Raw genomic sequence first — 26,867 nt, 5'->3', positions numbered from 1 at the left:
GTGCGCAGGCGCAGCGACCTGAGTCCTTGGTGCGGTGGAGCAAGATTTTGGCGGAGGTGAAAATCCGAGGCGGCGGGGTCATCGAAAAGAAAAAATGCAGAGCTGGAGCCGTGTGTCCTGCGCCTTGGCCAAGGTGAGGGGTGGTGCCGGCGGTCGGGGTGGAGGGGTGTCAGAAAGATGGCAAGCCCGTGGGGACGGGTCGGTTAGCTAACGGGACTAGGCCCCAAGCCTGAAGGGGCAGGACCGCGGCCTGGGCTGGTCTCACCCCTGGCCTTGCCTGTCCCAGTTGAAGTGGGGGAGAAAAGCGCGACCTCGGCCTAGTTGTAGTAGGCTCTGCGCCCAGCCTACTCCCCGAAAGCTCTTCCTGCTGCCTCGGGGTCACCCTTACTCCCCGTCCCAGTGGTCTTGCCCTAACCTAAGCACAGGTGGGAGGAGCAAGGCCACCTCCCTCCACGCCGCCCTTCCTCTGCCTTCCCCTGGTACCCTCCACCCTAGCTCATCTGCGCCTCTCCACTCCCACCCTTTCTCCCCTTTAAACTTCCTGTTCCCTCCCTGCTTTGGGATTGGCCAGCCGGGACCGGGTCCCAGAGCAGCTCTTCTTAGGCTATATAAGACTTAGGAAAGTTTCCAGCAGATCTCTCAAACTATCAACAAAATACACCCCATCGCACAAACGTGGAGACTAAGGCGGCCAGGCAATGGAAGGGATTTTCCTCCCCAGTAAGGATAGTCATTTAGACCATGCCCCTTTCCAACGCAAGTTCTTCCCGTTATATTTCTCTCTCTACTACCTGCCTGGCTCTCTTTGTTGGGCACTATTTGCTTCCTTTTGTCAAAAGTTATGTTTTAGATAGAGAGATTATTGTTGAAGTTTTTGTTTTGCTTCCAGCTCTAACTTGCTAAATGAGGCACAATGTGTCCCCATTCATAAAATACTAGCTAAAACATCTTAAGAGAATGTTTTGAAAGTTATAATACAATTTGTTAGTCCAGTAAAATCTTCTGAAGATTCGTGTCCTAGAAATATAAAATTTAACTGTTTAACTTATTTTTTGTTAGATTATTTCAGATGAATACAACCTCATTTCATTAATCTCGTTTTTTAATGCTTCCTCCAACTTTTACCTTTCTGCAACCTTCCCCTCCCTTCCATTTCACACTTCTTTCCTCCCATTTTTCACTACTTTTGTACTTTTATTTTGTTTGGACTGTATTCCTTAGTCCTCCCTCTTTACCAGTTCATTAGAGTGAGATGTAGTCACTTTTTCCATTAGCACTAGTGGAGCTTGATTATTTAATTACTTGTATTTGTGTCTGACATAGCAGACACTATTGAGTACTTAATAGACCGATTCCTCTACTACAGTATTCCTCCTAATTCAATATCTCTTTGTTTTGCTACTCTTTTGCCACAAAATGTCCTTTTAAAAGTAATGTATTATAGTTGTGTGTTTTACGTAAATTAGACTGAAAGTTTCATGAAGGTGGAACCTTCATTTTATTGAAACCTGTAGAAATTTCTCTTGGGGTTTAGTATAATGTTCTGCACAAAAGTTGAACTCACAATGTTTGTTCCATAGCCAAAAAACTATGATGCATCTTCATAGGATATTCTCAGCAAATATTTGCAGATTATATATGAATGACTTATTTAGGGAGAAAAATCACACACAAAAAAGCATTAGGGGCACATTATAGAATTACTTAAGTAAAATGATAAATTAGACTTAAAAATATAAGAAATTAGATAAATGAACTATTTTAAAAGAATTTTGACTGCATTATAAGAACATTTGTCTGTACTTCCTAAAATTTTGCCAGTCCTTAAGCAATTAAATGCTTACTATGTGCTAAAGAACAGTGCTAGGCACTGAGGATACAAAGATAAACATACTCTTACCCTGAAGAAGCTTATGTGCTATTGGGGAAAACAATATGTACAGACGCATATTTATACAGAATAAATACAAAATAATTAAAACACTCATTTGAGAAATTTTAAAAGATTTTTTTAATAGCAGTATATAGAGTCTGCCCTTCATAATAAATGACTATAATGTGACAGATTGAGGATGACAGACTTTCAGAAACTTTGAAGACAGATATTAGTGCCAATTAGGTGATAGTCTTTTTGGGGGAAAAAGTCATTCATTTATTTGTTTTTCAAGGGAATTGGGGTTAAGTTACCCAGGGTTACTAACTAATATTAAGTATCTGAACTTCACTCCTCCCCTCTCTTCCCTTGCCTTCTCCTCTCCTTCTCTCCCTTTCCCTGAGGTAATTGGGGTCAAGTGACTTGCCCAGGGTCACACTGCTAGGAAGTCTTAAGTATCTGAGGTCTGATTTGAACTCAGATCCTCTTGACTTCAGAGCCTGTGCTCTATCCACTGTGCTACCTCGCTGCCCAAAATATTATTGTTTTTGTAGTTTGTAATGGTTTATTACTTTAAAAGAATATTTCAAATCTAGAATACATCACCAAACATGTTCTGACCTTTTATGTATAGTTTCTCTTTCATAGAGTATAATGAATTCAACATGTTATTTTTAAAGCTGTCCTGCTTGTCTGTCTCAACTTTCCCACTACTACTAAACTTCCCCACAATTCTTATCTGAACATTTAAAACAAGTATTTCAATGATTATTTTTTCTTTTTAAAAATTCTGATAAACCCTACTTGTCTTATTGCAATAGAAATTATATTACAATGTAATTGGAAATATATTTGCAACCAGTGTTAATAAGTTTGTTCTATAAGTAATCTTACCAACTTTGAACTGTGTTTGAAATAAATATTTACATACTCTACAATTCATTTTGCTTTTTTTCTGTCTTCCAGAGAGGCCATTTTAGTCGAATGCCTCATGGCTTACAGGGGATTTCTGCAGTTCCTTTGAGAACATATGCAGATCAACCAAGTAAGTGCTTTTTTGGAGAAATCAATTTCATGTCAAATTAATTGATAGTTTCTTTATGTTCTGAAAATGGAACCAAGAAATATGTTATTATTAACAAAGGAATCAATCTGTGGTATAGAGTTGGCTATTTTAAGTTGTCAAATTGTTGAAATTAAGTTATTAAACATATGCTGAACATAAGCAGGTGATTCAGAAATTTATTCTATATATCCATTAGGATAATTTTGGGGCAATGATTTGTTTGAGTTTAAGGTAGAATATCATTGATTCTTTCTCAATGTACATGGAATAACATTGCTATTATTACATGTTTTCATTATAACTGATATTTACCTATTACATTAAGGTTAATAATGTGTGTGTGTATAAATGACATTTAGGGACAAAAGTCACAAACATAAGGGTAGGAAGCACATTATAATTCAGATAAATGATAAATTAGAGCTAAATATTAAAAATGAGATGAATTCACTATTTTGAATAAAGGGATTTTGCATATGTGTGTATAGGATCAGATTTCATGAGGAACTCTAGGTGTATAGACTTAGCTATATCAGATCAGCAGCTGTATTTGTAACTTTGTAGCTTTAGATCGCATTTAATTTCATTGTAATGTAAAGAAATTTTATGAGTTGAATATTAAAATTTAGCTTTTACTGAAACATAGATCTCAAATAGGGATCATCTATATACATAATAACTATTTGTGGGTTATAGCAAATTGAATGTGCTAGACTTAGTAAAAATTGAATGTACAAACTACTTTTTCAAGTGTATAAATTAAAATGCACATCAGATTTAAATTTATTTAGTTCTCATATTAAACCTCATTGTTCTGTTTTTCTTCATTTGCTTTTAGAATTGAGAAACATCTTTGTTCAAACTCCAGTAGTACTTACTATCCTAGTTATTTGGCCAAAAAAAAAAAATCCTATTTGTGACATCCATTGCTATTTTGCAATATTATTTTGTATTGTACTGATTTGATGTTGAAGTATGTCTGTTGTCCAAGGATCTGCTAAATTTGGTGAGGTTCATCATCTGGTAGTGATCTATATCAACATGGGAAATAAATAAATTTATAAAATTGTAGATTTGTGATTTGTTATTTAATTTTTCATGCATTTTCTATGTTCCCTTAGATTGTAAATTCCTTTGTTAGGTACCATCTTTTAAGACTATATGTTTCTTTCCTTTTATGAATTCTTTTGTTTCTTAGATGTTCAGGAAATAGTTGATTTTGATTTAGTTGCTAAAACAGCTTCCTGTCCCCTTAATTGAGATTCTTTAATGCCAGAAAATTGTCATTGAAGGATACTTGTGTAATGTTGACTCTGATCTGGATCTCTATTGGTTTACTTTTTGATAAGCTCTTGGTTTCAAGGTAATGTTAGTGAACAAACTTGTTTCAATGGCACAATTACTGAGAACAATGTGTATATTTTCTTCAACTATTTTGCTTCCTCTCACTGATTCTCTGTGTAGTTGTGGTTTTGGCTGCCACATTAAAGATCATTCTTAGTTTTACCCCATGGACTTTAAAAGAGGCCCCCCCTCCTTTTTTTTTTTTCCCTTAGAATGTTTTATTAAAGTAGTTTTTTTGGCTGGCTCATTGCCATCTGAAACTTTAATTGATTTTTTCTTCTTTATTGTTTTTTGTTTTATTTAAGTTTAAGCTCACATAGTTATGTTGTAGGACTTGGGTTTCCCTAAATGCTTAGTCATAATCATAGATGACATAGTAATTTGAATCAAACATTCCAAAATCTCTGAATTTCATATTGGTGAAAGAGATTAATTTTATCTATACTAGGAAAATGGTGGATGAAAAAAAAATGTACTTCACAGATAGTGATGAAAGAGTTGTTTAAGTAATCTATTGAATTAATTGGGTTAGATTGCATTTGGGGAAAAATATGAAGTGCTCTCAAAGTAGTTAGTGTGGTAATATTTAAAATGAATATCATTCTGATGTAATTAAAACTACATACAACTCATAGGACAGGAAAGATCTCTAGAGGTGGAATCAGGCTGTAGCATGTTATCAAAAAGACTTGCATACAAGATATGGTCACATACTGAGAATGAGAAAATGAGGTGATATACTGTCCTCTCAGGTTATTGGGAGAACAAGAAAAAGGCCTTTGAATGTTTCATAGATCCTTTATGGAGCATTTATGATAACAATTTAAGAGTCTTATATGAGACAGACTTATATGGCAGACTCATGATTTTATTGGTGAAAAGATTATCTACTTCACAGGTGAAATAATTTCTTCATGATATCTTAAGTTCAAGCATCCAAGTGTGTGTTCTATATTGTTCTCACTTGTTCTATATTGTCTGTTACCTTGAACAATATTTTTCTCATTATAGCTATATTTGGTGTATGGATGGCATATTGTGTGCTTCCCAATGAAAATGGGAGTTGTTTTTTTTTTTTTTTTTAAAGAAGAAGCAGCTGCATAAATCTCAAAAAATTCAAATATTTTATCCAAAATCAACTAGTAAGTCATACAACTATGGCGATCTGGTATACCAATAATGCAGAATTTGAAGAGCCCTCCGGATTGGAATCAGGAGAGGTTATGAGTTCTTTTCCTGGCTCTATTTCTCTCTAATTTTATGTGATCTTGAGTAAATCATGTGCCTCAATTTCCCTATCCACAAAATGAGAGCGGTTGAATTATTCTCCAAGGTTCCTTCTAACTAGAATTTGATGAACCTATGAGTTTCTTGCTACTCAAGTACAGTAGGATAAATTTTTTCGCAATAGTAATATGTTTTTCAGAGCTTTCAGTTACTAGATTGCAAATGAAACTATATATGTGTTCATTTCATATTGAAGACTCATAGGAAATTAACCTTTTCAATCCCCAGTTTTCTCATTTTTTAATGTAAGAATAATAAATACCTAACTGAACAACCTCACAGGTTATTGTATTGATCAAAAATTAAATGTAGACACTGTGGTTAACCCTGGGAGTTCTCTGGAAGGATGAAATCATAGGGATAGGGTCCTCTAACTTTCTCCTTCATTCTTCTAGGATGTATTGTTTTTATTTATATTCATGGAAGGGGAGACAGTTTGGTATAGTAGAAAGAACATTGAACTTGGAATCAGAAGACCAACGGTTTTATGATTGGAACTGACTTTTTGATTAGTAATTTAACATATCAGGGCCTCATTTTTCTCATCTCCAATATGTAAGATGGGACTAGTTGATCTCCAGAAGGTCTTTATAAATGTGTAATTGATGTGATTTCTGTTTTTTTAGAGTGCTGCATATAATGGAAGAGAATTCTTGCTTTCATTCATTGTATAGATTTTGGTGTATAGAACTATTTTCACTTCAGTGAGAGCTATGTTTCTGGTAAATTAAATAAATGATTACCCATGTAATCAGACAGTAGTCAGACAGCATTCAGTTTGTACAGGGAATGGGATTCTTAACCTGGAGGGCATGGGTTTCTTTAATGTTTCATATTGATAACTGTTTCAATATAATTTTTTCAATATGGTTATCTTGGTTAATTATAAATGGTTTATTTTATTTTCTTAAAAACATTCTTATGAGACACCATATTGTCAAGGGAGGATCCATAACCAAAAAAGACTTAGAACTCCTATTTTAGAGACTTAGTAAAGACTATTCCTCCCTAAAAGGATTTATAAGGAGACTGTAAGATGGGGTACTGAGAAATCTCCAACTTAAGAGGTTGTATTTTTGGGAAGAAGAGAATGGGAACTTATTAGCATTGATTTTTGCTCCTTGAATAAGGATTGTTTGATTTAAAAAATAGTATTTATATCCTCAGTATCTGGTACATAATACAGTAATTCCCTTTTATCTATGGAAATATGTTTTTTTGGGGGAGAGGTGAGGCAGTTGGGGTTAAGTGACTTGTCCAGGGTCATACAGCTAGTAATCTTAATTATCTGAGGCTAAATTTGACTTCATGTCTTTCTGACTACAGGGTGGTGCTCTGTCTATTGTGCCATCCAACTGCCCTGAGGATGTGTTCTTTTTTCTTTTTTTACTGAGGCAATTGGGGTTAAGTGACTTGTTCAGAGTCATACGACTAGGAAGTGTTAAGTGTCTGAGACCAGATTTGAACTCGGGTCCTTCCTGACTTCAGGGCTGGTGCTCTATCCACTGTGCCACCTAGTTGCCCCTCGGATGTGTTCTAAACTCCACCCTCCAATCTCCCAGTGGATGCCTTATATAACTTCATATAGAACCTTTAACTTTTAACACCTGTATTAACCGTATAGTATTACTATATCTCGGCTTCTGGTCCTTAACTTGGTGCTCTATTGCCTCCTAATCCCCCCACCTTAACAAAAAAATTAGGGGAAAAAAATAACCTAAAAAAAATGAGCCTAAACCCTTCTAATGAAGGCTGAAGAACAGATACATTCTGGGGGGGAGGGACTTGGCTTGAGACCCCTTAGGTGGAGAGAGGACACTTTTGCTTTACTCTCTTCACTTGTTAAGTTCCGTGTATCTCTTTTCCATCCACGATGCTTGAGTACTGAATGTCTGGTTTTGGCCCCCATGTGCTGATCTCTTCCCTCCACAGACATGTGACCCCTTCCCTGCTTCCCTTATAACTCCTGGAATTTGCAGTTGACCTCCTGTAACTAAAACCTGGAAAAATGAAGCTGCAAATAGGGGAGGACTATTGTAGGTGCTTAATAAATGTTTCTTGATTAATTGATAACCATGAATCTTAAAAATAAGCAGTTTCTAATTTGTGATCTTTATAGAACTTCACATAACAAATTCCTCCTAATTTAGAATGCTTGGAATATTTGTTGTTCAGTCATGTTAGACTCTTGGTGACCCTATTTGAATTTTTCTTAGTAAAAATACTGGAGGAATTTGCCATTTCCTTCTCCAGCTTATTTTACAGATGAGAAAACTAATGCAAATTAATTAAGTGATTCATTTAGGGCCATACTGCTAGTAAACATCTTAGGCAAGTAGGTCCTTAATAAATGGTTATTAAAATGAGTAGAATATTCTTGTTGAGTATTTTGGCCCATTACAGTTTTTATGCCAGACACAAATTACCACCTGTTAGAGAATTAGAATAGCTGTATTAGTGAATTTAAAATTTTTCTAAAGCAGTTTTTTTTCGAGTTTTAATGGCATTACAAACACCAGCTATTAAACAGTAATCCTAGATAAACAGAAGATCCTGCCTCTGCAACTTAACCTACCTACAGGTTATGTGACCTAGAGTTAGTAATATTTTCAGTGCTCTTGGCAACTCTTAGGCTAGAAGTTGATGAGCAGACTATAACTGCATTGTTAGAAGAAGCTTCTCAGCAAGAGCTTCTTACCATAAAAGTACTTGTCTGGTTAAAAAAAAATTTATGTAAATGTCTACTCATGGTATTGAATTAAAGAACACACAATTCTCAATTTTTTTATACCCACTTGGTTTTATTGTAGTTGATGCTGATGTGACAGTCATAGGTTCTGGTCCTGGAGGATATGTTGCTGCTATTAAAGCTGCTCAATTGGGTTTTAAGGTAAGGCTCAGATTCATGTCAAGTGCCAGTTCAATTTTATTAATAATTATTAGTATGATTAAAAAATTTTGAAGATCATAATGTGATAAATAACCTCTTCATTTTCATGAAGTAAATTGGAGGTTTTGAGGTGAAGTTCTTTTGGGGGGTTAGCAATCTCAAAACTATTAAGTAAAGTGTACTGTTTTTAAAAAGATTTTATAAATATACTAAGGAAATGATAGAATCAAAGCATTCTCTGTTCTGCTGTTTCTAAGTTAATATCATTGTTGGCTTATAACTGCGGTATTGATAGATGGTAATAAAACTGGAAATTTGTGTATAGACTAGATTAAGGTTTTTTAAACTTTGTTCATTCATGGCTCTTTTTTTTTTAATATTTTATTTTATTTAATAATAACTTTATATTGACAGAATCCATGCCAGGGTAATTTTTTTACAACATTATCCCTTGTACTCATTTCTGTTCCGATTTTTCCCCTCCCTCCCTCCACCCCCTCCCCTAGATGGCAAACAGTCCTATATATGTTAGATATGGTGCAGTATATCCTAGATATAATATATGTTTGCAGAACTGAATAAACTGAATAGTTCTCTTGTTGCATAGGGAGAATTGGATTCAGAAGGTAAAAATAACCCGGGAAGAAAAACAAAAATGCAGATAGTTCACATTCGTTTCCCAGTGTTCTTTCTTTGGGTGTAGCTGCTTCTATCCATCATTTATCCATTGAAACTCAGTTAGGTCTCTTTGTCAAAGAAATCCACTTCCATCAGAATACATCCTCATACAATATCATTGTCAAAGTGTATAATGATCTCCTGGTTCTGCTCATTTCACTTAGCATCAGTTCATGTAAGTATTGCCAAGCCTCTCTGTATTCATCCTGCTGGTCATTTCTTACAGAACAATAATATTCCATAACATTCACATACCACAATTTACCCAGCCATTCTCCAATTGATGGGCATCCATTCAATTTCCAGTTTCTAGCCACTACAAACAGGGCTGCCACAAACATTTTGGCACATACAGGTCCCTTTCCCTTCTTTAGTATTTCTTTGGGATATAAGCCCAATAGAAACACTGCTGGAACAAAGGGTACAGTTTGATAACTTTTTGGGCATAATTCCAGATTGCTTTCCAGAATGGTTGGATGCGTTCACAACTCCACCAACAATGCATCAGTGTCCCAATTTTCCCGCATCCCTTCCAACATTCATCATTATTTTTTCCTGTCATCTTAGCCAATCTGACATGTGTGTAGTGGTATCTCAGAGTTGTCTTAATTTGCATTTTTCTGATCAATAATGATTTGGAACACTTTCATATGAGTGGTAATAGTTTCAATTTCATCATCTGAAAATTGTCTGTTCATATCCTTTGACCATTTATCAATTGGAGAATGGCTTGATTTCTTATAAATTTGAGTCAGTTCTTTATATATTTTGGAAATGAGGCCTTTATCAGAAGCTTTAACTGTGAAGATGTTTTTCATGGCTCTTTTTTGTCCAAGAAGTTTTTTCATGACCCCAGGTATAAAGGTATTTTATAAAATAGGTATACAAATAAATCACAATTTTGTGACATAATTCAGTTAGAAGATCCTATATGAGGCCATGAACTACAGTTTAAGGAGTTGGAGATTAGATTATGAATATAGAGTTCACAGAAGAGTTAGCACCCCCTCCCAAAAAAAAAAAAAAAAAAAAAAAAAAAAGATGTGTGTGGGGAGGCAAGAGTAATTTGTTGAAATCGATTCAGACTATGTCATAATTAATTGGTAACTTTGGAGTTAAGAAGACAAGTTTTCTTTCCAGGTTCTGCCTTTGATACTTCTGACTTGTGTGACCATGAACAACTTGTTTTATTTCTGATGGTCTAAGTCAACTCTTTAAGAATTAAAATTATAGATGAGTAATTACTCCTTGTTTTCAGAGAAAATTTTCACAGTGGGAGTTTACCATTTCACTGTGTTGAAGTCACAGGTCTTCTTATTTTCTCAGATTTTTTTCAGAAGAACTGATAACGCTGATCATTTAAAATTTAACGATCAGTTTTAATTCTTTGTGCAAAAGAACTTTACATATTTAAAATAAGAGTTATGTTTCAGTATGTGACATATACAGAATGAAAATCTGATTTTTCTAGAATAGTTTATGCAGTTGTACTTATTATTTTAGTAGTGAAAATTATATAATGCAAATATAATCATGAATTTTTTTTTTATTGTAGACAGTCTGTGTTGAAAAAAATGAAACACTTGGTGGAACTTGTTTGAATGTTGGCTGTATTCCTTCTAAGGTGAGTGCAAATTTTTTACAATATGATTAAGTTCCTGAATCTCTGGAATTGTGTACTAAGACAGAATGACTAGACTAGTTTAAAAAAAAAAAAATCTTGTATGGAAATTTTTTTTAAGTTAAAGAGTTTACAATTTTTTAGCTCCCCAAAGTGTATCAAAATTAAATTTCAATATGATGATTGTGCTTTTAAAGCTCTTCTTTTAGAAGACATAGCCTAAGCTACAAATTAAGTAATGTCACAAAGTAAAGGAACAGGTTGAATCAGAGTAGTCAGAATAGTGGCTAGGATGTTCTCTCATCTTGGTGTTTAGTGAAGCTTGGATGCACCCAAGTTTGAGGTGGTGAGAGAGATTTTCTTGGAGAAAAGGGAAATTGGCAGTGTCTGCAGTTTGGGGTAACAGCTCTCAACCTTGGGAAGAATAGGTTGTCTTAAGTAAGTTGTAGATACTGATGGTAAGTTGTCACCAAGGAGAATGATAAATATTAGTGCCTATGGCTGAGTTTTAGGCATTGAATGACATTAATAGTTCATGTTTTTTTCTCTAAAATTTGCATCTATTAACTTTCATGACTAGAAAGTAGATAGTAATCTACTTTTGAAATGTCAGTTATCCTCTTTGAATCCACTTTTGTATTCCACCTACCAAATTCACCAATAGTCTGTTCTGGAATATTATACTATGCACTTTCATCTCCACTGATGAGTCTTCATTGAAGCTTCAAAAATTTAACTAAATTAGTCCAGAGGCAGAAACTTATAGTCTATTTTGAAAGTTTTCTTTAGTTACCTTTTTTGCATTTTTCTTTTTTTCACCCATAATCATAAAATAAAAAAAAAAAAATTAGAGCTAGAACAAACCTTAGAATCGATCTAGTCTATTTCATTTTATAGATAAAAAAAAATCAGTTTTCTCAAATCTATCAAAGAGTTTCATTAGGATTTGAGCTTGTTGGTTTAAAAATGTAGAATTGTTAGGTTAAAAACAGTTAATAGCAGGAAGGATGGGAATAGTAATTTGTTTAATTTCAGCAAAGAAAACTTTTGCATAATTATTAGGTGGAATAGAAAAAAAATGATTTAGTATGTACTGTTAATAATATACTTCTACTTGGAATTCTGATTAGTTGTGAGGTGTTTTTTCAACTGTGAAAGCCATTAAGACCATTTAAGTGGGGGGGAGAGAGAGGCCTATGAATCAGTGTAGCACAAAGTGTTAAACCAAGATTTAGGAAAAAACTAAATTCAGTTTTGTTGATCTTTCTAAAAATAGTAATGATAAAGCTCTTTATTAAGAAAGCAAAAAAAATTTAAAATTTCTTTAATCTTTATCTCATCCTTTAATAAAATTGTTTTTGTATATTCTTATGCACATGAATATTAGTATAGTACTACATACATATAACATAAATAAATTTACATATTGGCTTTAATTTTTTTACTAATTGACAGTGAACAAAAGAGATCATTGTCCTATGGAATCAATATCAAAATGTTCATTGAGACAATTTATGGTTTTCTTACTTCATAAAGATTAAGGATAGAAAGATATATATGAAAAAAAAAAAGGAATAGATAGGGACTTGGCATTACCATTTCATAAACTATATACAGAGGAGCAATTATTTAAACTATTTGGTACTAGATAAAAACTCAAAAAGAAATCAGTGGAATACATAGATACCTAGCACATACAAACAAATAAAAACAGCATTCTAGGGTTTGAGAAACACTATTTGACAAAAATTGCTGTGAAAATGAAAAGTCTAATTTTTTAAAATAAGTAGATCTTAATCAATATAACATTGAATTGATTTACATTGTCATCACTGTGCCTATTCTTTTGGTTCTGGTTTTTGTTTTTTTTACTTTTTAATCACTTCATGCAAATCTTCCTGAGTACCTCTGAATTTGTAGTTCTTGTTCCTTAATATGCAATATTATTATGTTGCATTGAAATGCCAGTTTCTTCACTATTTTCCAGCTGTTGGGTCCATACTTTATTAAGTACATATAAAACATAGCTAACAATATTTCTATCTAGTTATCTATAGATAGATAGATATAGATATATATTTATATATTGGACTTCTCTTTCTTTTAGCTTTTTTGATATTGGAATCCCAATAATGAAATCTCAGAAGCATTGAATATAAAAATTTAAATGACTTTCCTCATTGTAATTCCAAACTTTTTCACAATGAATTTATTAGCACAGCCCTATCAGCCTTGTCTTCCCATATCGTGTCCAGCATTTAGTTTTGGGTAAGCTCCTTGAAGACAGGGATAGTGTATTTATTTACTTTGTATTTTCTCTCTCTCTCTCTCTCTCTCTCTCTCTCTCTCTCTCTCCTTCTGAAGCAATTGGGGTTAAGTGACTTGCACAGGGTCACACAGCTAGAAAGTCTAAGGCCAGATTTGAACTCGGGTCCTCCTGATTTCAGGTTTGGTGCTCTGTGCACTGTGCCATCTAGCTGCCCCAATCTTTGTATTCTCTAAGGTATCTAGAATAAATGTACTAAGTGAATTTAAGTTGATTGATTAAATCCAACTTCCCTTTCTGAGTTCATTATTTTGATACCTTGTCTCTTTTCCATGACCAACTAATAAAGTCTATTCAGGCAGCTCTTAATTGACAAAATACTAGGCACAGTTATGAATAAAGACATCTATAAATGTTTTTTATTCTCACCTTTGTTTGTAAGTACTATGTTTTTTGAGTTTTTTTTTTTTTTCTTTTCAGGCATTATTGAATAACTCATATTTTTATCACTTGGCTCATAAAGATTTTGCCTCTAGAGGAATTGAAAGTAAGTATACAATTTATAGTTTAAAAGTATTGTTAACTATACATAGTTTGACAGACTTAAAAAAATATCTTTCTTTAATAGGGAATGTTAGCATTAAAGAAAGTATGGGAAAATTTTAGCTTGGAAAAACCAATGGCCTTTAAGCTCCAGGATTGTCACTCTTCTGGCCTTTGTCATTGTCTGTTCTGCATTGGTGCCATAGCACTAGGCAAATGGTGAGAGATTCTCCATGATATAGGGATTTTTGTGAGAGGGGACATTACATTAAGAAAGGGAAGATGGAGGAAGTTAGAAATTTTTTTTTTTTTCAGAGAAGAAACTAATTTTCTTTTCCTAAAGTCTTAATTTCTAGAGAATTAGAAGGGATGTTAATAAAACTACCATGCATCCTGGGGAGGGAGCACTGACAAATATTAGAGAGATGGTTCTGTAGGGAGACCAAGGGCTTAGAGTGTATCAGACTTGGTTTTGAGAGCTGTCTAGAGACCTCTGGTATAAACTGTGCTGCTTCTCCTGGAGCAACAGCCAGAGCAGGTGAAGATCTTGAGGCTACAAGGTAAAATACAGACAAGACAAGAAACCTCAACTAAGGCATTGAACTATGAAGAGGAGCAGTGGGTAGTTTTGCTGTACAGAAGAATGGCATTTTCACTGAGTTTTCTCTTCATATTTGTCTTCACCATTTTTTTTCTCCAGCACTTAGTATTGCTGATAAGACTTATGTAGGAAAGGTATGTCAAAGAGAGAAAAACCAAATAGCCCAGTATTTTCTTCTGTCTATTGGTCACAGTAACCTTCCAAAAGAAGAGGCTTCAATCTAGACAAGCCATGGTGAAGAAGACCTATAAGGATTGAGGCAAATTTCACCTAAGATATGATTAGACGTGAACATGCCAGAGCAGAAAGAACATTTAGCTTGGAGTCAGGAGCCTTCAGGTCAAATTCTGAATCCCAAGTAGAAAAATAATAAATGTGACTTAACAGGTCAAGTTCTGAATCCTAAGTAGAAAAATAATAAATGTGACTTAACATTTGTATGCTGAAGGTTTACAAAGTTAACCCCATGAGTCATATAGTATGAGTATTATCTCCATTTTATAAAAGATTAAGTTAGTATCAGTATCATAGAGATTGTAGAGCTGGAAAGGTCTGAATCCAACTCTTATTTTACAGATGAGAGTTTGAGACTCAATAGATTAAGTGATTGGGCAGCTAGGTGCCACAGGGCATTGAATGTTGGACCCGGAATCAGGACATATGTGACTTCCACCACTAGCTCTGTGACCATGGGCAAGTCACTTCACCCTGTTTGTCTCAGTTTCCTCATATGTAAGGTGAGCTGGAGAAAGAGATGGCAAACCAGTCTAGTATCTTTGCCAAGAAAAACCCCAAATGGGGACACAGAGTCAGATATGACTGAAAAACATCAAAGGTTAAGTGATTTGTAACTTCTAACTGTGTTAGAAAATGTCTGAGTCCTATAGTTTGTTATTGAGAGAGCCAGTATTCAAACAAGGAATTCCAGATTCTAAATGCAGTGCTCTTTCTTATTATATACCACACAGTCAAATTTTCTTCTAGATTTAAACAATTCTTATTTTTATAATCTTTTCATATATTGGTCGCAGTCTCATGTGAATGACTGGTGATTAAAATATAGTTGATTGTACTTAGATAAATCTCTACTATGTTTTGACGTTTTTCAGTTTTGCCTTTTTATAAATTTTTTTTACTAAAGTGAGCTAATATATTTTTTTTAAGATTTCAAATACTTATTTTGTTCATTATCAATCAAGTGAGTAGAGAAGTTAGGAGATTGTAGACTATCTTCTTGATAAATCGTATTCCCTGGATAATTGTAATATAGTGTATAGCTGAAAAACTGTTATCCTGTAGTCTAACTTATTTTAAAAATCTCAAAAATAGAAACATGATTTTAGGAAAAGGAATTAGTATTTTAATATTTATCTTTAAATATGACTAAAGACACCTGATCTAAATATCCATTCAACAAATTACAGTTGCAGAAATCCGTTTGAATTTAGAGAAGATGATGGAACAGAAGAGTACTGCAGTAAAAGCTTTAACTGGTGGAATTGCTCACTTATTTAAGCAAAATAAGGTTTGTTTTCTATGCAAGTTTCTTTGCTTTTTTATTTCCTAGAAATATTTTTGATAAGTCATTTAGCTTTTCATAAAAAGACATGGCTTCAAATAATATATTAAGAGTTTTAACTCATGCATTCAAAGATTTTTAAATGTCCAATATATATATTCCACTGTGTGTTAGGTATGAGGACAAATATTATATATCTGTTCTTAAAGTCTTTATAGTCTAGTAGGAGTCATAGTCTTGATCATGATAAATTAAATGTTAGATAGGAGGCAGGAAATCACTTCCAGTTGAAGTGATTTGGAGAAGACTTTATAGAAGAGGTATCATTTGAGCTGAATCTTGAAAGATGATTAGATGTCAAATCAAGAAGTGGTTCAGGAATAGAGATGTGAAGGCCTAAGATCTGAATTGGGAATAAAGAGTAATACATATTTGGAATCTAGGATATATGAGAGCATAAATTTCTATTTTAAAGGAATATTTAATCTAGATTCAAATTGATGCCTCTGAAATCTTTTATCAGTTATAGTCAATCTATTTTAATGAAAAACCACTGTGTTAGAATTTCATACTTTAGATAAAAGTATGTAGTGTCATATAAATAGACTGCTGGACTTGATCTCAGGAATACCAGCATCTGGATACCATCTTGGAAATTCCCTAGCTATGTGATTCTGGACAAGTTATTTACCTTCTCCAAGGTATTGTTTCTTCATCTATAAACTGGGGATCATAAATCACCTATATCCTAGGTTTGTTATGAGAATAAAATGAGATAACTTTGTAAAGTACTTTACAAATCAAGAAGTATGTATAAATATCAACTACTATTAAGTAATTTCATTTTTTTTTTCTACTGGTAAATACATACATGCAAGTTAAGGTTGTTTACTCTTATATAAATGTTATCTTTTTTCAAAGGTCACCCGTGTGGATGGATTTGGAAAGATAACGGGCAAAAATCAGGTTACAGCAGCAAAATCTGATGGCAGCTTGCAGGTTATCAATACAAAGAACATTCTCATAGCCACAGGTTCTGAAGTTACTCCCTTCCCTGGAATCACGGTATAATTTATAACTATTACTGATCACTTTTACTAGAAACTTTTTCATATATTTTATTCTCTTTGATTTTTTTTGAGTAAGTTTGGTCCATTACTAAAGAGTATTCAGAATCTTAATTTTGCCTTTAGATTAAACTTAATAATTTTGTTTCTAAACTTAGTAGCTGAAACAAATTTCCAAATGAACTTTTACTAATACATTTCAATAAAATTGGACATATGATTAGTTTTAGAAGAAAGTTTCAGAAAAAAAGACATTTTAATGATGGCATTAAGTTATGTCTGTAATTTACAGAACCCAACTTATTTTTTCATGGGTTGTTTTTAATTCAGTATCTTTTTTTGCTTGGTTTTATAGGTTGATGAAGAAACAATTGTATCATCTACAGGTGCTTTATGCTTAAAAAAAGTTCCAGAAAAGCTGGTTGTCATTGGTGCAGGAGTAATAGGTGTAGAATTGGTAAGTGGGGGTGTATGTATATGTGTGCATGCATATATGTACACATAAAACACATATCATATCTGTATTGCATGGTGAAAAAGAGTCTTCACATGATTTGGGAATTAAAGTGGATGACCTTTCTTTTTTCTCCCAAGTCATATACATAAATTTTAAACATATATGTGTGTGTGTGTGTGTGTGTGTGTGTGTGTGTGTGTGTGTGTATAGTTACAGATGCAAGACATTATCAGTATCCTACATCCTATTTATACTCAGCCATATTTTTAAATTTACATTTAGGTCACCTATGATTTTATGTTTTCATAGATTGTAATATTTCTGAAGACTGTACCACATCTTGGGAAGACTATTTGGTCACTGTTAAAGATTTGATTTTTCGTGGCTGAGATCTTTGAAAAGAAACTTTTAGTTTTTTCCTCTTATGGGTCTGAACACTCACTAAGCATTCTTCAGTCGCACCCACCTCCACAGCCCTGCATGTGGTAAATGGGCATTAATGATTTTTTCTTGCATTTTGTTTTTCATTCAGATATGCATAGTTAAGGTATGGATAGAGACCTTTTAGATATCAATAGTGGTACTGTAGTTTTCTAGGGCTCTGGGGCTTAATGTATGTAATTAGTGCAGTGTTATTTATGACTAGAAATATGAATTCTTATACACATATACACACATATACACATAATTATATTATTAAAAACATATTTTAATTTGGGAAGAAATATCCATTTCTTTTAGCAAATAAATGTTAATATTAAAGGCATTTTAAAAATAATTATAATGTTGATACATATTTGTCTAAACTTAACTTTATATTTGGCTCTTTTGTATTCTCATATGAAAATGGTCACTTTATCTCAAGTTTCTGGTCACTTTACATCCTCAACCAATTCTTATTGGTGAGAACTAAGTCTGACACAATTACCTTCTGAGTAATAGACTCATAAAACAGAGCAAGACAGGAATTTTTCTGATGACTTTCTTTAGCAGAATGAAACTTCAAAAAAATAATAACATCATTGAAATCTTTGCTTGATGCCAGGCCAATTTTATAAAATGAGTTTCTCATTCATAGTCTTTATTTTTAGTATGCAAATTTTATGTGAATGTTAAATTCATATTTAAATTAAAAATATAAATGTTAAATAAATGTATATACCTCAGCATTCTTAGCAATTGGAATTTAATAATTTGACGTTCATATGAACCATATCTTATTAGCAGTAAGATTATGTTAAGTTTGAAGTAAATGAAAATACTGGTCATCAAGATAGCAAAATCTAGTGATTTATATAAACTGATTTGGGTGTTTTCACTATGGAAGAGAGTAAAGTCTTCTGGCTTGTTTTCATGTATTTTAAGACTACAAAGAACAAAGTCTCTACCACTAGCCTTTTTTTTTTTTTTTTTTTTTTGTTAAGGTTGTAATGGAATCTGTGGGGAGATTTTCATATAACAACTGTTGCACTTAGTAAGATCTTAGATCACATTCTAAAACTTAGAGTTCTAAAACTTTCATTTATTGGCACTCTCAAGCAAATATTTACCTTTAATTTAGTTGAAAAATAAAACTTTTTAATCTTACAGTTTACTTTTGAATTGTTAGGATAATAATTACTTCTAAATATTTGTTGCTATTTTTAATTGTTTACTTATGCTATGAAGAATTGTATTCATCTTATTTCTTATGCATAATTTCTTGCACATTTGTTTAGAGTTCTGGGTTAAATTTTTTTAAAATATGATTTCTGTCCACATGTTAAAAGCCTTCCCTTTCTAAAAAAAATGTGAGCATAATTTTTAAAAAAATGTACTTTACTCATAACTTAAATATAAGCAGTTAACTTTGGGAATTGATTTTCAGTGGAAGTTGTATATTTTTTAGAATGAGTGTGCTCTGTTACAGGCCAGTTTGTTAGGTATAATTTCACTTTGGTAGTGCAGCATCAATTGAAATACTGCATAGGGGTGGGGCAGGTAGGTGGTACAGTGGATAGAGCCCTAGCCCTGAAATCAGGAGGACCTAAGTTCAAATCTGACCTCAGACACTTAATACTTCCTAACTGTGTGACCCTGAGCAAGTCTCTTAACCCCAATTGCCTCAGCAAAAAAAAAAAAAAAAAAAAAAAAAAAAAGTACTGCATAGGCTCAAAAAATAAGATACTAAAATTAAGATTTTGGGCTTCTTTATTTTAAACACAGAATATGTTATTTCCTAATTTATTTTACCATTGAAATATTAGGTTTTTTGTTTTAGTTTTATATTTGTGTTCATGATTTATTATTTGCAGGGTTCAGTATGGCAACGACTTGGTGCAGATGTGACAGCAGTCGAGTTTTTAGGACATGTTGGTGGTATGGGAATTGACATGGAAATTTCTAAAAATTTTCAGCGAATCCTTCAAAAACAGGGATTTAAGTTTAAACTAAATACCAAAGTTACTGGGGCTACCAAAAAACCAGATGGGAAAATTGATGTAGCGTAAGTATGATGCGTTTAATTTTATATATATATATATATATAGTTCTTTTATGAAGATTTTTGTGTATGTCAAACATTCAGAGTGTTGATCTGAACCTTGACTAATGATTATATCATCTCCTAAAAAAACTTTTTATCTTAGTGTTTTTTAGCAAAATAAAATAATTTTTAAGTTTTGGTAATGAAATCAAGGTTTTAGATTTTTTTAAAAAAGAAACTAAATGAAATTAGGTGATAGTTAAATGATTGAAGCATTTATAAAATTCTGTTAGGAACTAATTTGTATTTTATGTTGAATTTACATAAGGTAATTCACTTTTAGAATGCTAAAGTCTCAAAATCCCTAAATGAGTTAAAAGTAGGAATGTGTTAACTTAGGGTAACACATATAACAGTGTAAAAATAAGCCTATTTTTCATATGTCTACACAGAAGATCTTAGTGGGAATAATTGTAGTAGTTATCTTTGAGCAAAAATTTCATCTTGGATCATCTCACATTAATTTCTGTAATGTGTGGCAAGAAAAACAGTATACCATAATGGATAAATGATGAATTAGGAAGGAAACTTGGGTTCACATTCTACTGTCAGTCAACCTTTTAGAGCCTCAGCTTTCCTTGACTGACTTTTAAGTACATTGTGAACTATATCTTAAACTAGCAAAATCATTCTAATGATATTTAATTTTCTTACTCTTGGGCAGGTTATTTAGTCACAGAACTTAAAAAAAACCTAATCTCTAGGCATAGTAAAATTTTAGTTAATTCAAGTATATTTTGGCTCATATTTACTGGGACTTTGTATTGTCTTTTGCATAGAATTGAAGCTGCTTCTGGTGGCAAAGCTGAAGTTCTCACTTGTGATGTGCTCTTGGTTTGTGTTGGCCGACGACCCTTCACCAAAAATTTGGGACTGGAAGAGCTTGGAATTGAGCTGGATCCCAAAGGTAGAATCCCAGTCAATACCAGATTCCAAACCAAAATTCCAAAGTAAGTCAGATAGTTGTAAACATTTTCAGTAAACTTTTTAGATTCTATTTCAGACATTCCTATCTTGAAAATGAAATTTGTAATATATAAACATTTTAAAATTATTTATGTGGGGGAAGAGTCAAGAATAGGAATAAGATGTGGATTCATTAAATGACTAGAATCAGATTTTATGGAATTTGGGAATTAGAAACTTAACCTATTGTGGGTTTTTTTTTTTTTTTTAATTGGTATGATTTGTTTTTTAAATTCTGTCAGGGCATTTAGTGCCTAAGATTTCACTAGGTACTGTTTTTCTTGTCATTTTATAATACAGTATCTTTGCTATTGGAGATGTAATTGCTGGCCCTATGTTAGCTCACAAAGCAGAAGATGAAGGTATTATCTGTGTTGAAGGAATGGCTGGAGGTGCTGTACATATTGACTACAATTGTGTGCCATCAGTGATCTATACGCATCCTGAAGTTGCATGGGTTGGTAAATCAGAAGAGCAATTGAAAGAAGAGGTAATGAGAATTGAACTTCGGTTCCCAGGGCCATATGAATAAACTAAAATCATTAGGTACTTGGGTTGGGTAGCTGATGTTTAGAAGTAGCAGCTGTGATTATCTACTTTATTTATAGGTATCAACATTATAATACTTTGAGTAATTTTATTAAAATTGTTGGAATTTTGGGGCAGCTAGGTAGAGCAGTGGTTAGAGCACCAGCCCTGAAGTCAGGAAGACCTGAGTTCAAATCTGGCCTTAGACACTTAATATTTCGTAGCTGTTGGGCAAGTCACTTAACCCCCAATTGCATCAGGAAAAAAAAAATTGTTGAAGTTTGGTCTGTAATCTTTTTTTTTTTTTTAGTATTTTAAAAGCTATTTCTAATAGATTTATAATTTATTTCATATAGTATAAAGCACTAGATTATCCAAATGTTATTCATACTTGTGTTTATCTAGTGAGCACCATAGTGAAGAGCAAACTACAAAGCAGTAGTGGAAAGAGCACTGGCCCAGTGGGTGCAGAAGGGACTGGGAAGGGGATGGCAAGAATTAAGTAGAAAACTTCTTGCTCTGGCTCTTTATTTGATTTGTGACTACTTGTGATTACTTGTGTGATTATTTTTCTGGGCCTCAGTTTTCCATTCTGTAATATGTTAGTTTAGACTGGTGTTTAGTAAGATTCATTCCAGGTTGAATGTTCTATGATAATATGTATTATCATACCAACTTTTTCTACTTGTAGTTTGTCCATTTAGATTTAAAGACTCCTTTAATTCATTTCTAAAGAAGTGCTCTGTATGAGCAGCATGTTGAACCAACCAGTAAATGTTTCGTTATATAGAATGAGATTTTATAATGCTTACCATATGCATTATTCATCTGTTTTTCACAGGGTATTGAGTACAAAGTTGGAAAGTTTCCTTTTGCTGCCAATAGTAGAGCTAAGACTAATGCTGACACAGATGGCATGGTAAAGATCCTTGGTCACAAATCAACAGACAGAATACTGGGAGCACATATTCTAGGATCGGTGAGTATTGTGAAACAGAAATTGCAGCTGTTTGCAAAGTATAACCTCATTGCAGTTTAATTTTTCAGTCAGTTTAAAAACATTTTAAAATGTTTATTATGTACCAGGCATTGTGCTAGGTTGTTATAAATAAAAATTAAAAAAAAAAATAAAACAGACATTCCCTCCTTTCAAGTTTACATTTTTGTTAGGGAGATACATGTTAGCAGATAAGTAAATCCTTGATATTATTTAAATGTAAATGTGTGTGTATGTATAACTTTAGAAAGTTTACAACTTATAGGAGAAATTGGGAAAGAACTTGAAGTTACCATTCAGATTGATTATTGAAAGGCAGGTTGAGACAGCAGTGAAAAAAGAAGAATTTCAGGCATGGGGACAGCCTATATAAAAGGTACATAGGTCAGAGATGGAATGTTATACAAGGACCAGGAAGGCAGTTTGATTCAGCCATTGAATACTTGAAAGAGTGAGGTGAAATTATCCTGGTTAGAGCCAGATTTCCAAAAGGAGGAATTTGTAATTGTACAGGGAACTCCTGAATCTTGAGCCAGCGGAATTTCAAAGTTTGGGCATGTAAATTGGGCAGCTCTTCAGAGAATAGGTTGGTGGGAAGAGTTTGAATGTAAGAACAAATAGACAGTTTCAATAATCTAGACAAGAAATTTTGAGAGTTTTAATTATGGTGGTAGTGATGTGAGTTGGGAGGAGATGAGTATAAGAGAGAATTGAGATTGAAGACAAGATTTGATAACTAACTGATTGGATATGGGGCTTCAAAGTGGAAAAATGAATAGAACTAGGGAGATTAGGAATAGTTATGTGTTCATAAAGAAATAGAATGATCTGTTTTGGACATTTTGACTTTGAATTGCCTAAGAGACCTACTGCCAAGTGGAGTCAACCCTGAACAATATGCAGTTGGAAATGCAGGACTGGAGCACAGAAGAAAGATGAAGGAGGGCCTTATATATAGATTATGGAATCATCATTTTTATTTACCAGGTGTTTTGACACAGATGTAATGTTGATTATACTGATTACTCATTGAAAATCTTAATCTAGGAAACGGGTTATTTTTACCTTCTGAATCCAATTCTCCCTGTGCAACAAGAGAACTGTTCAGTTCTGCAAACATGTATTATATCTAGGATATACTGCAACATATCTAATATATATAGGACTGCTTGCCATCTAGGGGAGGGGGTGGAGGGAGGGAGGGGAAAAATTGGAACAGAAACAAGTGCAAGGGATAATGTTGTAAAAAAATTACCCTGGCATGGATTCTGTCAATAAAAAGTTATTATTAAATAAAATAAAATAAAATAAAAAGTAAAAATAAAAAAGAAAATCGCTCCATTTTTTTCCTCTAGTCAACTTATTTCCAATAAGGAAGTTTTTCTAAGCAAACTCAATCAACAATTTGAGATCTGGACAAGTTTTTACTTAAACAGATGAATCATAATCCAAATTATAAAATACTCTCTTTGCTTTACAGTTAATTTCCTAATCAAAAAAATTTCAATCAACTTAATTTTTTGTTATGACTTTAATATGGCTTTCTTAAATTGTGTAGTCTTATGTTCTATTATTTAAATATATAAAACTTGTATATTTTAAATTCCTTTTTATGAAGTCCATTTTAACATACATCATTTGAAAGAATTGAAGCCAGGATAGATAATATAAACAGAGACCCATAAAAATTGAAGGGAAGGAAGAATATTGACTCCTGATTAGTAAGGGGCAACAAAACTTCTTAAACTGTCAATCAAGACACCTCACATAGAATCATGAATTTCCATGTGGTGGTTGTGAAATTATGATTTATTATCAGTAAATGTTTGATTTGTATTCCTATTTTGTATATCTATATATCCTGGATTGTGTAAAAATTTCTCTGGTGAAAAGGGGTTACAAGTGGAAAAATTTTAAGAAGTCCAGGTACAGAGGAAAGAGAATTGAAAGTGGATTTGATGACTTGGTTTTGAATCTTGACTCTGATATGTGATTGTGGACCTATAACTTGATCTCTATGGTCTTTAATTCCTTCATTTGTACATGCTAAATTAGGACACTTGCATCTTTACCTTAACTGAGTTGTTATGAAGCAAATACTATGGAAATGTGAGTAGGATTTAATTAGTGATAGCATTTACTACTATTTATTACTAATTTAGCCTCAAGTACTTTTAATACTAGTGGATGCTGTGGATATAGTCAATCATTTATTAAGTGCTTAAAGGGTGTCTTTGTGATGTGATAAGCACTGGGAATGTAAAAAAAAGCAAAAGCATGGACTCTATTAAAGGAGGCATCCATGTAAATGATAATTTCAGAAGAAATTTACTAGCAGTGGGGGTCTTCTGGGAATGGTCTCTTGAATAAAGTAAGATTTGAGCTAATTCTTGAAGGGAAGCCAGGAGGTGGAAAGGAGTGAGAACATTTTAGGTGGGGGAGAGAGTCCTTAAAGAGGTACAGAGTTCTGTGTGTGAGGAGCAGAACAATTAGTGTTGTACCTGGAAGAAAGTAAAATATAAAACTGGAAAGGTCTTTAAAAGCCAGCTGATATTTATAATTGAACTTGGAGGTAATGGGGAGCCACTGAAGTTTTTAGAAGGCAACATGATCAGACCTGTGCTTTAGGAAGAGCAGTTTGGTGGCTGAATGGAGAGCCTGATATGGGGAGAGGTTTGAGGCAAGGAGACCATCCAGAAGACTATGTATGAAGTGATGAGATTAGTGACAGTATCAGAGGAAACAAGAGGGTGTTAATGAAGAAGGCAAGTAAGCCTTTGCAATAGATTGGCTTCAAGGAAGGCTAAACATGGGAAAAGTTGCAAGCTTGAGTAAATTGAGGATGATACCAAGTTTAACCTTGGATGACTGGAAGACTATGGTACCCCTGTTAACAACAGGGAAATTCAAAAGAATGGACATTTTGGGGAATAGATAAAGGTATAAGATAATAAGGACTATAGAAACATTCCCTATCCTATTTACTTTCTTTGACTTAGCTGAGTTAACCAAAACCCAAGATTTTGAAATTTTTTTCTTTGAAGTTAAGTTTTTATGAGTTAGTAGAAGTCAGAAAATGTATATACTTTTAGATGGGAAAACTATCCAAATTTCTTGTAAACTTCTAGTGAAAGTGGGCAGATGCCTGGGTAAGCATGCAAAAAAGTGGGTAGACCTTTGATTTCCATTGCTTTGCAGTCCCCTTTACTTATTCCCTCCTTGCAAAAATGAAATGCCAGAATATACTTCACAGGATCATAGCTTTAAAACTGGAAACCTAAGAAATTCTCTGGTTCAACTAATTCATTTTACAGATATGGAAACTGAAGTTCAGAGATGTGATCTGGATCCTGCAGGTAGAATTCCTAGCTAGCACTCTTGGTGAACATATTCCCTTCCTCAGTAACTGTTGCATAGTATTATTGTCTTTTTTGTCTCAGTTTTATTTTATATAAACATTAATGGATATAAGTGAGTTCATTTTATATGTGCATTAGACTGATGGCTGCTGAGGTTCCCTCTAACCTCTCAAATTCCATGATGTAAAGGGAGCCAGTTTAAATAATGTACCTCAACATTTTGTTAGGTTTAAGAAAACAACATTGATTTTGAACATAATTCTTCAAAAATTTTAGCAGGTAATCATATGCATAAAGTCAGTTGGCAAATATATATAGCTTGTGCTTTCTTAGGTGATCCTCTTCAGGCATAACATTTTTTTTCAAAATTGAGTTTAAAACTATAAACTTTATACACACTGATTCTATAGGATATTATCTTATTTGTAACAGGAGACATTCACTTAGTAGCATGGTTTGAAATCAAAGGATCTGGGTCTGAACAAGTCAGCTGCTCTGTGTTTCAGTTTTCTCATCTATAAAAGGCAGGTTAGACCTAAAGAATTCCCAGCCCTCAATCTATGATTCTGTGAATATATTAACCACCTACTGTGTACTACAATTACTTTTAGGGATATAGATTTGTTTAAATCTCTGTGCTGCCTTCAGGATGCTTAAAATCCAGTTAGAGGAAGAATAGGTACCAAGGCTTGGAAAACTTTGTGACTTCAGAGGGTATTGGTAAAAAGTTATCAGTGGATTTAGTAGGAAACAAAAAAAGTAAAGTGTGTATGTGTGTGTGTGTGCATATTACTCCCATAGAAATAGAATTATAGCATAACATTACTTTTTAGGGTGCTGGAGAAATGGTAAATGAAGCTGCCCTTGCCTTGGAATATGGAGCATCCTGTGAAGATGTTGCAAGAGTTTGTCATGCCCATCCGGTAACTATTTTCTATGTATAATTTACTTGTAGAACTTTTTTTCTGCTACCACATTATCTTCTGTTCATTTTACTTTTGATATTTCTTTTTCCCTTACAGACTGTATCTGAAGCTTTCAGGGAAGCAAATCTAGCTGCATCTTTTGGCAAAGCAATCAACTTTTAAAATGAAATGTACTTCTCTTCTGAAATATCTGAGACTTTCGTGGAAGGCTTCTAATGTAGAAGACTCACAGCTCTGAGACTTTTTAGGACTGAATTAAGTCATGTCTTTGTTCAGACAGTAAATATTTAATAAACGGGTTTGGATGAAGCGAAACGATCCCACAACTATATTAAATAAATTTAATAATCATTCA

The 26,867-nt window shown here is 33.3% G+C and overlaps 1 protein-coding gene across 1 annotated transcript; it reads left to right on the top strand.

Moving 5' to 3' along the window:
• On the top strand, window positions 1-26,867 carry DLD (dihydrolipoamide dehydrogenase). The gene is made up of 14 exons (XM_052001587.1): window positions 1-133; window positions 2,840-2,918; window positions 8,381-8,460; window positions 10,694-10,762; window positions 13,506-13,572; window positions 15,594-15,694; window positions 16,610-16,753; window positions 17,111-17,212; window positions 19,507-19,697; window positions 20,516-20,686; window positions 21,003-21,192; window positions 22,072-22,209; window positions 26,420-26,509; window positions 26,609-26,867. The coding sequence occupies exons 1-14, from the start codon at window positions 95-97 to the stop codon at window positions 26,672-26,674; spliced, it is 1,527 nt and encodes a 508-aa protein (XP_051857547.1). The 5' UTR covers window positions 1-94; the 3' UTR covers window positions 26,675-26,867.

Source organism: Antechinus flavipes, chromosome 5 (assembly GCF_016432865.1).
Source record: "Antechinus flavipes isolate AdamAnt ecotype Samford, QLD, Australia chromosome 5, AdamAnt_v2, whole genome shotgun sequence".
Lineage (NCBI taxonomy): Eukaryota > Metazoa > Chordata > Mammalia > Dasyuromorphia > Dasyuridae > Antechinus > Antechinus flavipes.
The sequence above is the reverse complement of the archived record's forward strand: the minus strand, read 5'-3'. Positions and strand labels throughout refer to the sequence as shown.